This window comes from Carcharodon carcharias, chromosome 12 (assembly GCF_017639515.1).
Source record: "Carcharodon carcharias isolate sCarCar2 chromosome 12, sCarCar2.pri, whole genome shotgun sequence".
Taxonomy (NCBI): Eukaryota; Metazoa; Chordata; class Chondrichthyes; order Lamniformes; family Lamnidae; genus Carcharodon; species Carcharodon carcharias.
The window spans coordinates 79,203,163-79,220,857 of NC_054478.1; the positions used below are offsets into that span (position 1 = coordinate 79,203,163).

General features: G+C 38.8%; 1 protein-coding gene across 1 annotated transcript in view; it reads right to left on the minus strand.

Moving 5' to 3' along the window:
• The window catches only part of slc25a12 (solute carrier family 25 member 12), a 147,399-nt gene that overhangs the window by 42,278 nt on the left and 87,426 nt on the right, over window positions 1-17,695 (minus strand). The window contains exons 11-13 of the mRNA XM_041200800.1: window positions 10,218-10,376; window positions 6,545-6,597; window positions 582-662 (exon numbers count right to left, since the gene is read on the minus strand). Coding sequence (XP_041056734.1) covers window positions 582-662; window positions 6,545-6,597; window positions 10,218-10,376 — 293 coding nt within the window. The remainder of the gene's footprint in view (window positions 1-581; window positions 663-6,544; window positions 6,598-10,217; window positions 10,377-17,695) is intronic.

A 17,695-nucleotide genomic window follows, 5' to 3' on the forward strand; every position in this document is an offset into this window, starting at 1 on the left:
AAATAGAAGAAAACAAAATCAGGCTATGGTCCAGATCAAGAACTGATAGGCAGCAGAACAAGAAGATTAGCTAACAGTTCCCAATGCACATTTTTTAAAAGGGATAGTATTTCCAAGCCGCAGAAATAAATAAACAAGGAAGAATGTCAGATTTGTACAAATAGGTAAAAATTTAGGTATGTCAGGATCAGTCAAGTTTAATTAGTTTGTTGAAAAGTAAAATCTGTACAAGTTACAACTCTAATTACTCTTAAGTTTATTCACGAGCTTAGGCAGTTTTTATCCTTGCCACCAGTACCATATAACTGGTGAATTTTATTTAGCAGAATATAAACTCAGAAAGACAGACTCAAAACATTTTCTGTAACCATCTCAACACTCTGGCCAGCTTTTATATAGTGATATATCACCGGGGCTTTTAAAAATAACACCTTAGCCAGAAACATTACTGAAGTATATCTATCAGGTTTAAAGTTATAACCCACTATAAATAATATTGAACTGAACAGTGCAAGGTATTAATTTGCAAAGTGTCATGATACAAGCTGAAGAGATATAAAACAATTAAATGCAATACTTACACAACCACCAGCAAGGATTTCTGCAATAACAGGAATTGAGCCATCCCTTTGAGTGAACTTGTCTCTCACAAAATCATTTACCTGTTAAAGAGAAAATAGACAAGATATGAAACATCACTGATATCTCTTTTAAGACATGGTGTATTTTTGGTTGAAGAGATTTCTTTCCCTTCTACACTTTTTGTCAGGCTTCCAAAACCATTATAAATGGGTAGGTGTACAGGCAAGTTATTGGTAGTTCTTTGGGCAGGCTGACCTGAAACCAGTTACTGGATGGTACCATAAATAGCCAAAAGTAAATCTTCCATAGGCCTCCCTTCCCTCCAGGTAGCGGTGTCTGCTATCTACTTCACCAGCTGATTCAGCCTTGCTGCAATGGGGTGGAAAAAACTAATTTTTTAATTGATTAACTACATCCATTAACTCAAAAGGAAGGGCACATTACTTCATGTAATGTATATTCCAATCTGGAGCTATGAGGTTGTTCCTGTTTCCCTAGTGTTTATTTTCACAGATTAATAGTTTGAGCGCTCTCTTTCCAAACAGCAAAAAAAAAGCTGATAATAGCAAGGATAAAATTATTTAAAACAATTGCATTTATATAGTGCCTTTTGTAATCACAGGATGCCAAAACACTATGTGATCAATGAAGTTCTTCTGATACAAAAGCAAAATACTGTGGATGCTGGAAATCTTAATTAAGAACAAAAAATGCTGGAGAAACTCAACAGGTCAGGCAGCATTTATGGAGAAAAACAGTGTTAACATTTCAGGTTGATGACCTTTCATCAGAACTGTTCTAAAAGTCATCGAACTGAAACATTAACTCTCTTTCCACAGAAGTACTTTTGATGTTTAGCCACAATCACAATGGAGGAAACGTGGCAACCAATTTGTGCACAGCAAGTTCCCATGAACAACAATGTGGTAATGACCAGATATCCTGTTTCTTGCGATGTTGATTGAGGGATAAACATTGTCCAAGACACCAGGGGTAACTTCGTGGCTCTTCAAAATAGTGACAGGGCAGACGAGTCCTCAATTTAGTATTTCATCTGAAAGACAGCATCTCCAATAAAACAACACTCCTTGAGTAATGCATTGGAGTATCAAGCTTGATTTTTGTGCTCCTAGAGTAGGACTTGAATGCAAAGTCTTCTGATTCAGAGGTTGCTAGCTGTTACCAACAAAGCCACAGCTGATCCTGGAAAGTAATGGTTTTATCAGGACTAGGGCATCAAAGGTGGAGGTGAGGAAGCGATTGTATAAAATGAGTATTTGCAGAAATGTTATGGCAAACAAGGGCCAAAGACTAGAGTTTTAGTTTTGAAAATTCAATTGTAAGCAAATTGCAGGATACCATATTTGTTGGCGTATAAGTTGACTTCTGAAGCCTAGAAAATTGCTCCAAAAACAGGGGTCAACTTATACGCCGAGTATAAGCATAAACTTGATTTTTGGGGTGCGAGAAATGGGTTTGGCTTAAACGCCAATCTGACTTAATTTGCCACAATTTACAGTAGCTTTTATTCCAGGGGCAGATACAGAAGGTGGTAATGGAAGTGGATTGTTAGTGCAGAGTGATACAAAAAAAGTGATCAGAGGTGGCCTCATCTGTGAATAATATGATGGGAACAGTGAGAACATGAGATGGCAAGTTCAAAAGTGGTGATGAATGTAGGTTGGGGGGTTTACGTGGAGATGAAGGACACCGAATCCAATTTTTTCTAAATGAAACATCTGCCATACAGACGTAGGAGGTACTAAAACTTGTTAACAAGGAAAATAACACATATCCAGTTCCTACATGTGACTCAAGACCCACAGCAAGTGCTCTGAACAAGGGCAGTTAGGGATGGGCAATAAATGCTGGCCTAGCCAGTGACTCCCACATCCCATGAATGAATTTAAAAAAAGGAAAAATTGCATAGTTATAATTTTTTTAATTCTTTATTCTTTCATGGTACATGGGTGTTGCTGGCTAAGCCAGCATTTTTACTGCCCATCGCTAATTTCCCTAGAGGTGGTGGTGGTGAGCCTACTTCTTGAACCGCTGCAGTCCACGTGGTGTAGGTGTTGTTAGGGATGGAGTTCCAGTAATTTGACCCAGCCACAATGAAGGAACGGTGATATGGTTCCAAGTCAGCATAGTGTGTGGCTTGGGGAGGAACTTATAGGTGGTGGTGTTCCCAAGCATCTGCTACCCTTGTCTTTCTAGTTGGTAGAGATCACCAGTTGGAAGGTGCTGTCAAAGGAGTCTTGGTAAGTTGCTGCGATGTATCTTCTAGATAGTACACACTGCTGCCACTGTACGTCAGTGGTGGAGGGAGTGGATGTTGGAGGTGGTGGATAGCGTGCCAATCAAACAGGCTGCTTTGTCCTGGATGGTGTCGAGTTTCTTGAGTGTTGATGGAGCTGCACTCATCCAGGCAAGTGGAGAATACTCCACCACACTCCTGACTTGTGCCTTGTATTTGGTGGACAGGCTTTGAGGAGTCGTTAGGTGAGTTACTCTCTGCAAAATTCCCAATCTCTGAACAGTTCCTGCAGTCACAGATTATACCACTATGCCACGACCTCCTCTTTCTTTGCTGAAAGGTTCTGTTTAAGATACCAGCACCAATATCTCATTTCCAAGAAAAAAAATTGGGAGATATCTTTCCACCTCCATCATAAAATGTAACTAGTATTTTGTAAGCTTGTATATCTTTTAGAGTAGCTGCACTCTGGTGGTTGTTGATTTCTGTTCCAGTTCAGTTCCTGGTCAATGGTAACCCCCCCGCCCCCCTCCAAAGGTTGATAGAGGGTGATTCAGCGGTGGTAATGTCATTGAATGACAAGAAATGATTGAATTCCCTCTTGTTGGAGATGGTCATTGACTGGCACTTGTGTGGCACGCAAGTTACTTGTACCTTATCAGCCTAAGCCTGAATGCTGTCCAGATCTTGATGCATATGGGCACGAATTGCTTCAGTATTTGAGGAGTCGCGAATGATGCTGAACATTGTGCAATCATCAACGAACATCCCCACTTCTGACCTTATGATGGAAGGAAGGTCATTGACGAAGCAGCTGAAGATGGTTGGTCCTAGGACGCTACCCTGAGGAACTCCTGCAGTGATGTCTTGGGACTGAGATGATTGACCTCCAATAACCACTACCATCTTCTTTTGAGCTAGATATGACTCTAACCAGTGGAGTTTTTCCCCGATTCCCATTGACTCCAGTTTTGCTGGGGGGTCCTTGATGCCACACTCCATCAAATGTGGCCTTGATGTCAAGGACAGTCACACTCACCGCACCTCTTGTTTGAACTAAGGCTGTAATGAGGTCAGGCGCTGAGTGGCCATGGTGGAACCCAGAGAGTCTGTGAGCAGGTTGTTTCTGGTAAGTGCCGCATGATAGTACTATTGACAGCCTCTTCCATCAATGTCCTGGTAATGTAGTTGGAAGCTCAGGTTGGGGCAAAATATGACACAAAGGTTACAAACAATCTGGTTCAGGCACAGTGGTTCTCGGGAAAATAATGGAAATGGTGGCTAGGAAGTACAGTATGTGGCAGGGACTGAAGGCAATGGAATCAGTCTTCCCAAGATTTAACTGGAGGAAATTATGCTTATCCAGCACTGGATACTGGACAAGCAGACAATGGTGGGGTTGAGAGAGTTGTGGTGTAGTCAGTGTACATGTGGAATCTGGATAATGTCACCAAGGACAGCATGTAGATGAGAAAAAGGAGGGGGCTAAAGATAGATTCTTGGGAGACATCAGGGATTAACAGTGCAGAAGTGGGAAGAGAATCTATTACAAGTGACTCTCTGGCTACAATTAGACAGATAAGAATGTGAGTACAGCCCTACCCAGCTAGATGACAGTGATGAGGTGTTGGAGGAGGATAAACTGTGTCAAAGGTTTCAGTCGTGTCTAGAAGGATGAGTGGGGATAGTTTGCCTTTGTCACAATCACGTAGATTTTCTTCAGTACTGTGGCAGGGGCAGAAACCTGAATGGATAGATTCTGAGAAGGATGGGTATGAATTTGGGAGGTGGTAACATTTTAGGACTTTGGAGAGGCAAGAAAGTTGGAGATGGTGTAGTAGTTTCCAGCCAGTGGATCCGTGTTGTTGTTTTGACGAGAGGGATGATGACGGCAGGTTTGAAGGAGAAGGGTCAATACTTGAAGAGAACCATTAACTATATCAACGAATATGGAAGCCAGGAAGGGAAACTGGGTAGTTTAGTAGGAATGAGTAAATGGTTGTCACAGACAATAGGAGCTCACAGAGGGCATATGGGGAGATAGGAAAAATACTAGAGAAAAGTACCAGTTCAAGGTTAGGGCAGGAAGGACCCTTAGAGGAAGTTTGGCTTGGCAGGCTAGTGGAAGATCGGATGATCTCAATCTTATCCACAACAAAATGCATGAGCTCCTTGCACTCATTCTTGGAGATGAGGGTGGAACAGGCAGGGGATGGGGGTTTAAACAAAGATTTGCAATAGAGAAAAGCTGAGGATACCTTTGCATTCCAGGATCATCCTGGAATTGTAAACAGTTTTTGCAGACAAGAGCAGGACCTAATAGTGCTTTATGTGGTCCAGCTAGATCTGGCAGTGAATGACCAGGCTGCCATATGCATTCAAGTCTGCGTCCCTTGGACTTAAGGGAGGGGAGATGAGGGCTGTATCAGGGGAATGGTCATGACGAAAGAGGTTAACAGTATTAATGTGAACAAGGGTATCAAAGATAGAGCTGAGTATGTGGTGAGCAGATTTGTAGCTACAGAAATGTTGTGGTGAAGAGAGGACTGAAGATTGCACATTGCAATTTTGGAAGATTTGTAGGTAGCTTTGTAGATAAATTATTGGCCTCTGAACGTTGTGCTGTTCAGTAAAGTAAACCAACCTCTTAGCAGGAAACTATTTCTAAAGTTATTCAAAAGCTGGTAATGGTGAGTGTGCTAGATCTTGCTTTGGCTTCAGTAGATATATTTGCATTTGAGCTAATGAGCAATCAAAAACATTGAAAAATAGTTAGAATTCAGTGGGCTGTGCTCCTCAAAATAATGGCCTGGTAAGTGAACTGTTATAAATCGACAGCTGTGCTATTGTTGCAGCTGTAGTTAAGCTGCAAGCAGGACAGGAAGTTAAGAATCTGAACAGATAGTGGAGGGGAGGAAGGAAAGGGGAGGAATGGGAAGGTAAAAATGCAATCAATGTCAGGAAGATCTAGGGAAAAGGACAAAGGTCATGCAAATGGTAACATAAGAGGCAGCCTATCTGAAACCAACCAAATTAATCTCTAATTCTTGGAGAAGGAAACCTCTTTTTTTATAACATCCCTAGATCCTCAAAAAAATTCAAGGATTGCAATATTGTGTCAGGGAAGTATTTTCTGCAGTTGAGAGAAATGCGAAAACCAGGAAAATAAATGAGCATTTAAAAATATGGAATCAATACTCATCTATAGAACAGGGGCAAACTTATCCTACAAGTTAAGAAATGCTACAAAAATTCAAGTCACAGGTCATCTCCTTGCAAGATCAATATAAATAAAATAGATGCATCCAAGTGGAGGAGGAAGGGAAGATGTTTAGTTTGGCGTTACTGCCTTGGATATGCACAATTAACTATTTTATTCACTGGGTGTCTTATGTGGTACACTTGAATAGTAATTTTCAGAACTTAAGGGCAAAAAAAGGACCAATATCAGACCTATAGCACAAAGTAAACATTAATTAACTGTATCTTGGCTTTCTAGGAGTCAAATGTAAATACTATTAACAGTGAATCAAGTACAGAGTACATCTATATACATCTAGTACACACATAATAATTCCATTAAACTGCAGTTATGACTTTGAGAATCTAAAAATAAAATTGAAAACTTCTGAGTTGTTGTATTTAGATTCAAACAGTAAATAAACAAAATCAGAACAAAGAATTAAGAATAGAATGAAGACTTACAGTAAGTTTAATGGCCTTTTCCGGAGCAACGCCCAACAATTGTGGCAAAAGACCTAAGTGTTTGGAAGGGTAATATCAATACCATTAGCAATAATGAAATATGAATATAAATTTGTCACTGCAATATTATCTACATGAAAATGTGACAACAAAATCATCAGATTTGTGAAGAAACTTAATTGGTGCTTGTTAATGAAATTCAATTAACTCATTTCAGTATTCACAAAGGACTTAATCTAGGTTAATAACGGTTATCATTATATAGCTCATGTAATTACAAGACAAAAATTCTCGGCAATTTTTTTCTTGCTATTAGGTAAGTTGTATATATATAAGGTTCTATTATTGAAAATCTGACCTAATATGCATTTGAATTAATTCAATTAACTGTACTGAGCCTGCCAGACAGTAAAATTTCACTTCTCATACCTGCTGGTCTGACACCCATTTCAGCCAGACATTTTTCTAACTGGATAACCTGCAATTAAGTTGCCTTAAGTTTTTGCATACATATGCACACAGGGGTAAAGGAAAGGGTGGGAAAGAGGAGTTGAGATGAAAGTTCAGTCATGATTAAATAGTGGAACAGGCGCGAGATGCCCAAGATCCCTCCTCTTTATGTTCCTGTTTTTCGCTACTAACCAGTACATGCCCTAGAGTGTGCAAAAGCTGAGGATTAAATTTGGCTGTGGTGCCCTGCTGCAGTTGAATAGTCTGCTGACACTCAATGTTGAGACATGAAGACTGCCCATTTGAGGTATGTACGATCAAGGGCCTTTTCAGATGAGAATTTCATTAGTTAAATACGTCAAACCAAACCGCGGAAAACACCATGAAAGTTATCCAAATCTAACATAATCAGCGAAAATTATTTCATTAATTTATATCAAAGAATGAATGAAATGAAGCAAAAACAAACAAATGCACTTGCTTTTTAATTGTGCCTTGCAGCATGTCCCAAGGTGTTTTGTAACCAACAAATTACTTTTGAAAGATAGACAAATGTGTCAGCCAATCTGCATACAGCAAGTCCCACAAACTGCAAATGATAAATAACCAGTTAATCTGATTTGGTGGCGTAACTGGGAGGGATTTCAATTAGAATACAGGCAGAACTCCCTGCAATCAAACCAGCAGTCCATCAGGGTAACACTGGAGGGCCACTTTACTTTTTTTTAAAGACTATTTTTGTTGGCCTATGAGTGCTCCGATTTAGTGCTGTGGAGGATCCTCTACTTGTTCCATTCCACACCTGTCATCAGTGAGCTGCCTGTCAATATTTAGTACTGACAGTTCATTTTATTTAAAATAAGCGCCAATAACCAAATTCGATCAGGCCTTGCTTGATAGGCAATGTGATTGCTCTGTCTAGCTGCTGATATATGCTATAAATGAAAATTGTCTCCTATGCTTGCATCTTTTTATTCATGAGCAATCAGTTATGGATGACTGTGAACACAATTTGAGTGGCCATCCACTTTAAAGACTATTTTAGCCCAAGCCCAGTGCAGCCCCCACCCTGTTCAGAATGCAGAATGATTCATGTACATGCAGTTCCTGGGATTGAATGAAGCAGTTAAATTTGCGATGTTCATATTGGTTGCCTCTTAATAGCATATGTACAACCAAACCCTCTCACTGACAAGGCAGTCTCTCTCCTAAGACACTCTACTTTGTCTCTCAATGTGAAGACAACGTAGCTATCGCCTTAAATGATGGCTACAAAAAAAATGAAGGACATGTAACTGTAAGCTCATGCACTAATCTCCAGGTGACTGACAATCGTTCTGCAGGATGGGTACCTACCTTCATGAAGCACCAACTTAAGCACTAACCATAGGTCCCTTGGCATGTAACAGGTTCAAAGTATGGCTAGTTATATTACTTTATTAAACTACATCTATATGAAACCAAAGCATAGACACCAAGTAAATTTATCATTTTCTTCAATAAAATGGGACTATAATTTGGGTAAAATGTACTCCATGTAGACTTTCCTTTCAGTAAAATCTTAGCTACACAAAAACAAAAATACAAGACAATAAATATTGACAAATGGCTTGGCGATTATGTGATGGGCTACCAGTGCCTCCCTCCATCCATATGGTAGTTTGTTTAATATTCCAAAACTATTTCACAGTTCAACAATAACTTGCAATTATACAGTATCCCAAATGCAGAAAAATGTATCAAGCTGCACGACAGATGTGTATATTAAGAGGTTAAGAAAAGGACAAGGAAGATCTAAGCAAGATGCAAAAATAGTGCTGAATAAATTAACTTTACTCAAAACAGAGAACTACTCTACAACTGACCTTAACCTGGGCACATACACAAACTAATTGTATTAAATCAAGGAATTTTAACTTCTTAGTCGGACTTCTTGAATTGCTTCTTTTCCTCTATATGCATCAAGTCTCTTTCTTTTTCAAAGGTTCGAATCCTTTTCAAATGTTTTAATGTCTGCCAGTGAACCTGATCTGCTTCTGAAAAGACTGTTGAGTGACTTTTGCTGGTACTCAGCCAAAGCAGTCATGCATACCTGGTACTGCCAGTCAAAAGTTCTCATTAAGTGGAGCATGCTTAGAGAACAGCAACACTAACAATAGTACATTTTCTGGCATAATTCATCAGCAGATGGCAGCCTCTCCCTCCCTTATCTTAATTAGGAACCTGGTTTTCATTTTTTTTGGAACAAAGAAGTACTTTTCACAAAAACAGAATATTGCTTAGCACTAAGGGTGGACATTCTTCCTAATTTTCAATTCTCTTGATCTGTTTTTCTCCTAATGAGTAGATTATGCAACTTGATAATATATCTGCTGGCCAACTAAATTTTGGGGAAATCCTGATTGAAAGCCCATATTTTTCTTTTCGTTTAAACAAAAATGGTATTGCTACTGCTGACAAATGTTGGCATTTATCTTTTGTTACACTTTCTCACCAGCATAAGCTAGAATTTTTTTTATAGTCAGAATGAAAAGTACCAAGTAACTACTTTTGCTGATTTTTTCAAACTCAAACATTAAACATTTACAATGTTTGGAAACATGCTGTCAAAAGCACAGAGTACAGGTGCAACATTTAATATGTATTGCTAGGAGTAGAAGCTGCATACTTTCACCTGGGTTTCATAAACTTACTTTGCCCAGCAAAAAACAATTTGAACCACTAGATCTGAAAACTCTAGTTAGAAAAGTAGTGAGGGAAGGCATGAACAGGATACCTTTTAAATTTTACTTCAGAAGTGGGGGAGGGGTGTAAAAGGGGAGGTGGGGAGACGAAGAAGAGGAAGAAGGAAAGAAAGGTATTTTCCCAATAGCTCCGTGCACTGACAAAAGTGATATATTGGCAGCACCTATAATGGAACAAAAGAACATTTATTCTCAAATAAAATATAGATTTTGCCACCCTAACCTGCTCAAATGCAGAATACCATATATCACTGAATTCACGATCTCATCTACACCATTAGAACAAGTGCCAGTCTTGTTATTGTACCTGTGCATATTTTACTGGAAGTACAGTCACAGAACTAAAACCACGTGGCACATGATTGTCATTAGTCGGAGTTTGGAATCAGATAATCTTCCCATCGCAGCTAAGGAATAAAACACTATCACCACAGTCCCTTAATAAATCTAATGATTGCATAATTATACTAAAAACCTACCTCTATAAAGGCCAAAAATGCCTTCGTACCGTACAACTTTCTGGAAACAGTCAAAACTATTTTTGTACATCAGTTCTCCAATGAAGGACCCCGTAGACCGCTGGTTCTGCATCCTTGTTTTCACCAAATCAATAGGATAAACTGCAGTAGCTCCCACCGCTGCATAAAAAGACAATGGTCAAATTAAGTTAAAGTAACATTGTTGAAACCTTTTGGAATAATCACATTAGTTGCTAATATTTAAATATAGTCTCCACCAGTTACAAAGCCCATGCTTAAGGCTAGCAACTGTCTATACGAGGCACTTTCCATTACCATTTTCAACACCAGAGAAATCAATTACAAGTGCTTCTTACAATGCATTTAGCACACTGGCTATTCCAAGCAATTCAATAAGCTTATCACACCTCACTAAACTGTGATTACTTTAATTACTAACTGTTCTGTACTACTGTTTAAAGGAATAAAATAACTGTCAAGAAAGGCTGCCTTGCCATTTCAAATTTACTTATTTCCTTGTCATTTGAAAGTTACTCATTCCCAAATCATGATAAGAGGCTGATGCCATCAGTGCTGCAAGGCGAACAGCAGTGCCATTTGCATTAAATGAACTGTGGGCTGGCTGATTTCAAAGTTCCTGAATTGCTGCCATCGCCTTTGAAACACAACACTTTTGATTACTACTTAATAAGGTGGTGAGGCAAATATTTTGGGTAGTTTATCTGATTCTGTCATATGCTGCTATCTTTAACACACTTGGATTTACTTGTAAATTTTAATGTTACACTCCGAATTCCCTGGAGGACATCTGGGGCAATGATAGTTTAACTGTCCAATGCTTACAGTGAACAAATTGTGTTAACATCAACTCGCCACTGTAAATGGTGCAGACTATATCTGTTCATGAAAAAAGAACCTCAGTAAATTGAAAGAAAATAGTTAACAATAATGACTGAGTACTTTACTGGAATTAATGAAACTACACCACTAAAACATTAGGGAGGATCACCAGCAATGTCGCCAAAATTAGAAATGACATCTCTAAACAGGTGTAATACTTCCATGGGCCTCGAGGAACATATTTTCTTTTAAAAATCCTAGCATGCACAATAAATACTTTCCTTCCAATAACTAATTTTAATACCACGATTATCTAAACCTTTTTTAAATTGTACATTGAGGACATAAAACACATTAATTTTATTCAGAAATCATTTGTCAAACTAAAAATCAGAGCAGAGGGGCCCATGGAGCTGTGTGTAGGGAAATGGGAGCAGGAAGCTTGAAAAATGCTAGAGAACTAGGACTATAGAACTTTGCAAAAGAGAAGCATGAGTTGTAATGCTCTGGATTGACTGGAATTTGTGAAGTGTGGAGGAAGGAAGGCCAGTGAGGAGAACATGCATAGAATTTACTGCACAGAAACAGGTCAACTGAATTAATGGATCAATGACAGTGTTACTCCTCATGAGCCATTTCCCACATGAATTACCTCATTCCACCTTGCCCCCATATCCTTCTGTTCCTTCTCCATCACTTAAACAATAAGCCTGCCATTAAATGTATCAGTGTTCATTTAATGAAGCAGTGAGGTCCACATTCTCACCACCCAGTGTGAATAAATTATTTATAAATTCTTTATTTGCTCTGTTAATGGTTATTTTATATTTATGTCCCTTTGATTCTGGACTCACCCACAAGAGAAATTAGTGCCACATGTCTACCCTTCAGGATTTTGAAGAGCCCTATCTGGCCTCCTCTTATTTTATTTTTTTTCCTGGAGAAGAGCCAACTCATTCAATCTTTCCCAAGAGTTCCATGATCTCAATTCTGAAAATGTCTTCGTAAATATTTTCTCCAGTGCTTCAATATTATTTTTGTAGTATTTTTGTACTTTGCACAGTACTCCAACATTGGTCTAACCAAGGTTTTACATAAATTTAACATTATTTCCCAGATTTGTATTCTGTTCCCCTAGGAATGAACCCAGTACTTTATTTGCACTTTTAAATGCCTAATCAATGTCTATTGCTTTTAGCAATTTGTGTGTTTGTATTTCCAGATCACTTAAATCCTTTGCCCCTTTTAGTTTCTCTCCTCCAAGGAATAAATGGCCACCTTACTTCTGCTAATAAAATGAACTACTGCACTCTTTGCTGTATTAAAACTTAATTTGCCATTTATCCATCCGCTGTATAAATTTATATTTTCCTACGTTTTGTTACAATCGTCTACATTATTAGCTACATCACTAATTTAGTACCATCCACAAAACTTATCATATCTCCAATTTCCCAGCTCAAACATATATATGATAAACAACAGCACGGATCCCTGAAGGACAGCACTTCCTTCTTTCCGCCATTCTGAGAATCTTTCCTTACTTCCTACCCTTTGTTTTGAAAAACCTGCAACATAGATAAATGTGAGGCATCATATTTTGGTAAAAAAATGTTGCATATTATTTAGAAAATAAGAATTTAAATGGGGCAGAGGAGCAAAGGGATGTGAGTACAAATACAAAAATCATCAGAAGTAGCAATACAGGTTAACAGGGTCATAAAAATGGCAACCCCAACATGAGGCTTTATTTCTGAGGGACAGAATTGAAAAGTAAAGCTCTTCTAAACAAATATCAAACCTTAGACCACACCTCGAGCATGGAGTACACTTCTGGTCACCACGAAATAAAAAAGATCTGGAGGAATTAGACATGGTGCAAAAATATTTACAAGAATGCTATCAGAAATGCAGGAAGAGGATAAACACACTGGGTCTCTTTTCTCTTGAAAAGAGAAGACTGAGGGGTGACCTCGTAGAGGTTCATCAAAATTATGAGAACTTTTGATAATGTTGACACAGATGGAACATTTCCACTTGTGGGGAAGAGTCAGAGGAAGATATAAAAACAAATAGGCAGACAAATTGCTGAGAAGTGCAGAAACAAAAGGGAATATTAGGGAATTTCAAGTAGAAAGGATTAATCAAGGACAGTCAGCATGAATTTGTTAAGGGAAGGTTGTATCTGACTAATTTGATTGAAAGCGATGTTTGGGGCCTAGGCCGGTGAGAAGGGTTGAGGTAAAAGGGCAGTTGCTGTTGGGCAGGACAAATTCTATTTCATTGACTTTTGCCATCATTCCTTCCTGTCCCCCCTAGAACCATGATAGGTCTCTCCTCATCCTCACCTCCCAACCCAATATCCACCATATTCAACATATCCACGATCTATGCCTTTCCTCCCCTTTCAGGATTCCAAAGGGATCATTCCCTCCAGGATACCTAGTAAACTCCTCAGTCATCTCCAAGGCCCCCTCCCACCCCTCCTACAGCATCTTTCCATGCAAGCGCAGAAGATGCAGCAGCTGTCCCCTACCTCTTTGTTTCTCACCGTCCAAGGCCCCAAACACTCCTTCCTAGTGGAACAAAGATTTACTTGTACTTCTTTAAATTTAGCATACTATATTCGTCACTCACAAAGTAATCTCTTCTACACTGGGGAGACTAAAGACAGACTGGGTGACTACTTTATGGAATGTCTCCATTCAGTCCTCCCATTGCTTGACATTTCAATTCTCTATCTTGCTCCACTCTGGCCATTCTGTCCTTGGCCCGCTACAATATTCCAATGAAGAATAGCATTCATCTTTTGACTATGACTTTACAGCCATGTGGACTCAACAATGAGTGAGTTCAACAATTTTACATCATAACCTCTACTCCCAATGTTTCTTTTTTTTTCTGGATCAGTTTTTGCTTTTGTTTCTTTATCCATTTACTTTGCACTCGGACAGCTGCTATCCTGTCATTCACACCTTCTTTAGTCATACCTTTTTGCTTCTTTACTTTTCCCATTAACTCTCCCTTTGGATTTGTAACAGGAAACCTTTTGTCATTTAATCTATCCTGCCTTCTACCTTAACACAGATCTGCCCTTTTTTTTCCTTCTTTCCATCATTCTCTCTTTTGCTTGCTCAAAACCTATTACATTTCTAATCTTTCTCAATTCTGATAAAAGGTCACATATCTGAAACTCTGTTTCTCTCTCCACGGATGCTACCAGACTTGCTGAGTGTTTCCAGCCTTTTCTGTTTTATTTTAGATTTCCAGCATTCACAGTATTTTGCTTTTTGCTTTTGCATTATTGCTTGAGGTTATGCTAGAACTGTACAAAACACTAGTTAGACCTCAGCTAGAGTACTGTGTACAGTTCTGGTCACCACGTTACAGGAAAGGTGTTATTGTACAAGAGTACAGAGAAGATTCATGAGGATGTCAGCAGGAACAGAGAATTTTAGCTATGAGGAAAGACTGGATATGCTTGGGATTGTTTTCTTTAAAACAGAGAAAGCTGTAGGGAGATTTAATTGAGATGTATAAAATTATGAGGGACCTAGATAGTGTGGATTAGAATGAACTCTTTCCATTAGCAGAGAGATCAAGAACCAGGGAGCATAGATTAAAATAATCAGAAGGATTAGGGGCGAGTTAAGGAGTAGGTTTTTTTCAACCATAGCTGGTGAGGATCTGTAACTCTCTGCTGAAAAGGGTGGTAGAGGCAAAACTCCTCGCCGTATTTAAAAAAAACATTTGGATTAAGCATTTGATGTGCTGTAACCTACAAGGCTATGGGCCAACAGTTTGAAGGCAGGATTAAGCTAGATAGCTCTTTTTCAGCCAATACGAACATGAAGGGTCAAATGGCATCCTTCTGTGCGATAACTCTCTGGGTTTCCAAAACCAAGGTCATCAATATAAGATAGTCACCAAAAATCAAATAATGAATTCAGAACAAAACTTCTTTACTCAGAGGGTGGTGAGAATGTGGTCTTCACTACCACGGGGAGTGGTTGAAGCGAATTTAAGGGTAAGCTGGATAAGCATATGAGAGAAGGAAATTGAGGATTATGTGGATAGCGTTGGATGAGGAAAGACAGGAGGAGGCTCGAATGGAGCATAAACAATGCACGGACTGCTGAGCCACATGGCCTGTTTCCATGCTGTACATCCTATGTATTGCAGTTGAATGTCATATTTTGTGCTTTTTTAGCCATTGTTCAATCCATTCTTATCTGGCCCCTAACTCCATATACATTGACCTCTGTTATGAGTATCTTCTATATACCACATCCACTGCATTGCCCTTGCCTACTCCGTTACTTCCTTAATAAAGTTAGTAAAAACCAATTGTCCTTCCTTGAGAAACTCTGTTATATTTTGTTATATTCTCTATGTCAGAGTGTTTTTGGTATGTCATCTTTCAGCAAAAATTCTAGAAGCTTGCTAATCACTAACATTAAACTAATTATAGTTCCCTGGATAGAAAAGGAATTATATTTGATATCCACTAGTCATGTAGCATAATTCCTTTTCCATTTGAGCATTTTTTACATGGATCCTGGTGACTCTTCCATCGTCTCCCTAGTTTCTATTTCCTCCACCTTTTTTTCAGAAAGGGTGAATGCAGATCCCGGATGCTGGGTTTGTTCTCCTTAAGTTTGACTTGTATAGCCTTTTTGTCCCAAAAGTTACAATATCCCTTTGACTTTTTTTACTATTGTCTTTTCTTCTTTGTTGACCTCCAGTAAAAACTGAGGAAACCCTTCTGTTCAGTATCCTTGTCAGTGTCATCTCCTGTGATGTTATCTTGCACATTCACTCCCTCCACCACCAACACACAGTAGTAGCCATATGTAACATCTACAAGATGTACCACAGCAACTTGCCACAGTTCTTTCAATAGCTCCTTCCAAACCTAGAAGGATAAGGGCAGATCAAAAGAACACCACCACCTGCAAGCTTTCCTTCAAGTCACTCGCTATCTTGATTTGGAAATACATTGCCGTTTCTTTCTCTGTTAACATCCTGAAACTCCCTCCCTAATAGTACTGTGGGTGTACTACACCACATGGATTGCAGCAGGTCCAGAACAAGCTCACCACCATCTTCTCAAGTGCAGTTAGGGATTGGCAGTGAATATTGGCCTTGTCAAAAGCACTCACTTCCCAAGGGACAAATAAAAAATATCCCATCATGACTCTATTCTTAGGTCATGTGCAGGTAAAATATTTGTACTGTTACTTTTTATAGTTTAGATACTGGTTCCATTTTATCTCAGAATGGGAATAACAGCGCACCCAGAAGTCACGAAGTGAAGCCTGGCTGATCTTACTGTAGCCTCCTCTGGCCACTTTGTGACTGCTGCTTTAAGGTGGTTGTTGGTTTGGTCCCATGAGGGCCTCCTGAATGTCGATGTTAACATGCCATTGCAACTTCAGTGATGTCATTGGGCCCACAGCCTTTACATTCATTGTAGGCTCCTGCATGCCAGCAGCAAGAAACCCAGTCAACTTCAACTTGGTGAAGATAAAATGTAACCAAGATGAACTGTGTGGTCCCAGACCTGCAAGTGGGCTTGGATGATTTTAATCCCACTCATGCACAGTTGTTAATAAGATGAGTGGCACAGCTGAATCTACAGAGAATGAAAGCAAAATTAGGATTCTTGTGGCAAAGGAATGACAATGGAAAATAACAACTTAAGTGATGAGTCAGATGCTAGTAAGAAAGTCAGCTCAGGGTCAAGTAAAGCCTAAGCAGGCAGAAAGAGGAAGAAATGTGGTGCTACCTCTTACGTAACACAACAGCCAAGGTTTGACAGCCTGCTGCCCGTTCTTAGTTAGGAAAAACTAGAAAATAATCTTGTTATTTTTATATATAAAGGCAACCCATCCTATTAATATCAGTGTTACTTTTAATAATTTTCATCTCAGCATGGCTAAGGGATTAAAACGGCTGCAACATATGAAATGCACATACTAAATGACTATGTAGATGGTATACTGTGATAACTATTAGCCTGCTGAACTGGAAATTTACAAGTAGATTAAAAACAGAATTTTAATTCAAGTCGTATACCTTTTTTCCAAATTTCCTTTGAACAAGTAAAATATCATAGTATTATTTTGCAAGCATAACATTCTATGGTTTTGACATTAAATATGTTGACAATTATTAAGCCATTTTTAGATTTATGGTTATTTCAGATTGCTACCTCAAACAAGAATTAAGTAAGTTTCAAGTTTTATCTCTTCCAGCAGCCTAACAAATCTACATGAAGGCGCCTCCTGAATTTAACTGGTTTTACCAACATGTCTTAGTACATAAAATGAGACAGTTTGTCAAAATTAGTACTTACTTATGGAAATTTTGCTGCAAATATAAGACATTTGTCAGTGTAATGCAGTAAAAACACTTGCAAAGTTGGAGGCAGAATATAAAACCAACCAGGAGTATTTAGTGTTCGATAAACAACTTCTCTTCCATGCCTTAATGCAGATAAGTTTTAAAACAGTACACATGATTACACTTTAGCTTAATCTCCACATATTCCTGAAACATTTGTTCTCTCTTTACCATCAAATACATTTAACATGTTTCACTGTTTGGTCCAGAAGACCTGTGTAATTACATGTATT